The sequence below is a fragment of the Octodon degus genome, unplaced genomic scaffold (assembly GCF_000260255.1).
Source record: "Octodon degus isolate 3935 unplaced genomic scaffold, OctDeg1.0 scaffold00048, whole genome shotgun sequence".
Classification (NCBI taxonomy): Eukaryota; Metazoa; Chordata; class Mammalia; order Rodentia; family Octodontidae; genus Octodon; species Octodon degus.
In genome coordinates, this window is record NW_004524624.1 from 4,524,545 (window position 1) to 4,528,764 (window position 4,220).

Sequence of the window (4,220 nt, forward strand, 5' to 3'; positions counted from 1 at the left end):
CCGCCTCGTCCGTGGCAGCGCAGCGCGAGTCACGACCCGGGCTGCTGACGCTGCCGTGGGCCCCAAGCTAAGCTCGGCTCAGTCTCGACTGTATTTGCCTTGATAAAACAGTCTGGAAAACCTGCCTTGAGCGCGAGCCCTTGACAGGAGCCGCATCGTTAGCGTCGCACTGATGTAGACTGCGGACACAGGTGAGAACAGATCTAGGTAAGTTGTGCCTTATATACTGGGAGGTATTGTTTTATATGCGGATGTGTGCCTTTTTATATACGGATATATGTGCCTTTTTTTCATTTTGAGATCAAGTGAACCCATAAAATTCAATTTGAAACACAGTGCTTTTTACTATATTGACTTGTATCATCATTATTATAATTAATAATATAAGCAATTTTGCAGACGATATATCTAAAGATGGGGCTTTTTTGTTTTGGTTTTTTGAGACAGAGCTTTGGTCACAACTCACGTCCATCTTCCTGCCTCAACCTCCCAAGTGCTGGGGTTACAGGCGGGCCTTGCCACGCCCGCAGAGAACGCATTTGCGCTTGATTTAGCAGCTGTTACTAATCAGCTGGATATCTCATATGGACCCAGAAGAGACATGGCCAACTTCTGTCTCACGAGACAGAAAGTATTCATGGACTGCCAGCTTGACCTACTTTCTTTTTTGCCCACTTGATATGATTAAATTATCCAAAAGGCAAAATTCAGAGTTATACTCTTTCTGGGAGGCCTGATAAAATGTGACATCTTAAGGCAGTTATGTAAGACACTGGTTTCTTTTGACTCATGCTAAAGTGTACGCTATTAATGCTTGTATTTCAAATATTTACATTGGGTATGTATGACCTTGAAAAATACTCTTAAAATTTGCTCACTTAAAGTGAGATCTGAACTCAGGCATGGCGGCACATGCCTATAATCCCAGCACTCGGGAAGCTGAGGCAGGAGGGTGTTGCCAGTTCAAGGCCAGCATGATTTACAAAGTGAGATCCTGTCTCAAAAAACGCAAATCGGTCAAGACAATGAAAAATGAACTTATAGATGTGAACTAACAAACTAGTGACCCCTCATCATTTTTCGTAAGTACTTTCATCAGTTACCTTCCTTAACACCATTGCGTGAGACTAGTAAATCTAGTTATAGAGCCCAGGGAAGTTGTGTCCCCCAGCAGTGATGGTGAATGCTTTGCCCTCAATAGTTCACAGAGTAATAAAATTTAAACCCCTTAGGAAAGATTTACTAGGTGCATCCTCTGTAGTGGACATCATGCTTGGCTTGTGATGGTTTGGCTGGTCTTAAACCACGTCATTACCCCTTTCCTTTCCCTTACAAGTGCTCCCTGACTCCTCTGTGCCTCCTCTCCAGGGAGTAAGTAGCCTCGCTCCAAATTCCCTCCAGGGCATATTATCCATGTAGCTGGTCTTACCTAAGTGTGAAAAGTGGCCAGGAGTGGTGACACACCTGTAATCCCAGTACTTGGGAGGCTGAGGCAGGAAGATCACTGCAAGTTGGGGACCAGCCTGAACCAATAGTAAGACCCTGTCTCAAAAACTAACCAACCAAAGGGCCGGCCAGATAGCTCAGCAAATTAAAGTGCCTGATTAGGCAGGCGCAGGGACAAGGTTCGATCCCAGCATGCCGCGCTGGCCCTGCGGGGGGGGGGGGCACTAAAACAGCAAGACTGGGCAAATAGTGACACATCTGCAATCCCAGCACTTAAGAGGCTGAAAACAGGAGGATCACTACAAGTCTGATCTGTGTAGTGAGACCCTGTACTAAATGCATTAAAAAAAAAAAAAATGTAAGGGCCTGGGATGTAGCTCAATATGAAGACCCTGGGTTCAATCCAAATACCACAAACTCAGTAATTAATAGGTGGTCAACACTCTTATGTATGAATTTATGGAACAGCTTTTCTTTTGAAAAGTATGTAGGGTGTGGTAGTGCTTGCCTATAGTCTCAGCACTCATGAGTGAGGCAAGAGGACTGCCATGAGTTTGAGGCCAGGCTGGACTACATGGAGAGTTTAATACTAGCATGGAATATACAGTAAGACCCTGTCTCCAAAAAAACCAAAAAGTATGTATAAGTTACAAGCTGTCTCTACTAAATGTGTCCTCCACTACACTAGAATCAACTTGAGGGCAGAAACAGTGCTTGCAGTTTGCATCTTACTAAACCCAGCCTTGTGCTAGGAGCATTTTAAAATTTAATTAATGCATGCTGGTTAGATAATTGTGACTAAGGTTTATGCTTTAGCATGGAACTGATATATATGCTCTAGTTACAGGTTTTACTTTTTCCTAACAACCACCTTTCCTACAAACAACTACGACCACTTTGAATTCTTTCGGTGAAAGCAGAGATCACAAACACCAAGGTACGTGCTTTATTTTCCATTAGTTGGTACTTATGGAGTCACACATAACATTTCAGTTATTCATCCCATAACAGAACGTTTTCCTGCTTGTGACTCCAGAAGAGAAATCCCAAACAAACAGAAAGCCAGCCTTCACAGACACAAATAAGAAGCCAAGAATCTTCTAAAACTCTAATCTCGAAGTTCTGTTGCTGCCTTCTATACAGTAACCAGTGTCATTCTGTTCAGTAATTCTACCAGAATAAGTGTTCACATTTCAAATTCGATTACTCTTAAAATATTGGGTTATGTTCAAGTAGTAAAAATGGTGAATTTCACTGTTTTTGCATTTGCTTATTATAGTCTAGTTAAAAACCAGTTTAAACATTTTTTAACTTATTCAGTTCAGCAAATGCATGATTCTCTTAATTTCACTGAAGCTGAAGATCAGTACTTCACAGGAGGAAATGTATGAGATTGTAGCACTAATTTCTGAAATAAAACATTGAAATTGCTTCTCTTTCCAACTTCTTTCAGTCCATCACTATTCTGCATGTTCCTGTTCTTGTCCTGGAATTAGCCACCGAATGCTCTCAGTTCGAATGGTAGCATACATAATAAAACTAATTAAAAAGAATAAGGAAAATACAAGCAACCAGTCCACACTTTTTATCAGAGTGCTGGGAAGAGGGCCTATTTGATCAGCTTGAGTTACCACCACATTTTTCTTGGCTTCTATACCTGGAAGAGAAATCAATTGTTTCAAATCAGAAAATACATCTGACCTAGATTTTTCCCAAGTATGATGCCTGATACATAAAATGACAGGCAATCCTAAAATAAACATCATGATTAGTGTATCTGGGTTGGATTTCACCTGCTTGTCAGTGTCATTTGTAACTTGCCTTTCTTCCTGCTACATCAAAGAATTGGGAATCCATTCAGCTGTTCAAAGCTAAAACTCCAGAATTTCTGTGGACTCATCAGCTTTCCCAGTCAAAGCCTTGTAAGAATTGCCTTTTGTTTGCATGAGCCAAGAATTCAACAAGTAACTAGCAAGCTCCTCTCAGGAATCTGAAGAATGTTTTCACAGGTTAAATAATACTGAATACAAAATGCTTTCAAAAGGTTACTGGAAGAATTGTTAGAACTTAGCCACCCTCTTCTGGAGCACACACCTGTAATCCTAGCACTCAGGCAGCTGAGGCAGGAGTACTGCTGTGAGTTCAAGACCAGCCTGACCTACACAGCAAGACCATGTCTCAAAAAGCAAACAAAAAAAGAACTAGCTAACCACTGCAAGCAGGTATGGTGGCACATGGCTGTAATCCCAGTACTGTGGAGGCTGAGGCATAAGAATTGCCAAGAGTTCAAGGCCAGCCTGAAATATATACCAACACTGTCTTAGTTGAAACTAAGTATTAAAGAACTGAGCCACCACTGGGACCTAACAATTCTAGGACGCCTACATTTCATTTGTTCTAGGTTTTCCTAGCCCACTAACCAAAATAGCTGCCTCTCCACACATTACCTAGGGATCCAGGACAAGACTTGGGATGCTTTGCCTAAGGAGAGTCACATGGAGAGAAAACATTCTCTCAGGCTTTCACAGAGAGCACATTGTCCAAGCATTGGCCATGACTCATCCACGTGGCTGACACTGACAAAGGTTCTACAATCTGAGGTACAGGATCTCAGGACAAATCCTGAGGGGATTTCGCTGACCTTATCAGACCCAAAAGTTACAACTATTGTTGCATAGGTCCTGCTTTACCTTGGTCTTAACCATCCAGCAGAAAAGTATAAAAACAGTATAAGAAGTAAAGCCATGCTATTATGTTGAGCTGTGGGGGACTCA

General features: G+C 41.9%; 1 protein-coding gene across 2 annotated transcripts in view; it reads right to left on the reverse strand.

Annotated features, from left to right (window-relative positions):
• Positions 1 to 2,376: 2,376 nt before the first annotated feature.
• Txndc15 (thioredoxin domain containing 15) overlaps positions 2,377 to 4,220 on the reverse strand; it is a 34,080-nt gene continuing 32,236 nt past the window's right edge. For both annotated transcript variants that reach the window (XM_023716565.1, XM_023716564.1), the window contains exon 5: positions 2,377 to 3,103. In XM_023716565.1, coding sequence (XP_023572333.1) covers positions 2,907 to 3,103 — 197 coding nt within the window. In that variant the 3' untranslated portion in view covers positions 2,377 to 2,906. The remainder of the gene's footprint in view (positions 3,104 to 4,220) is intronic.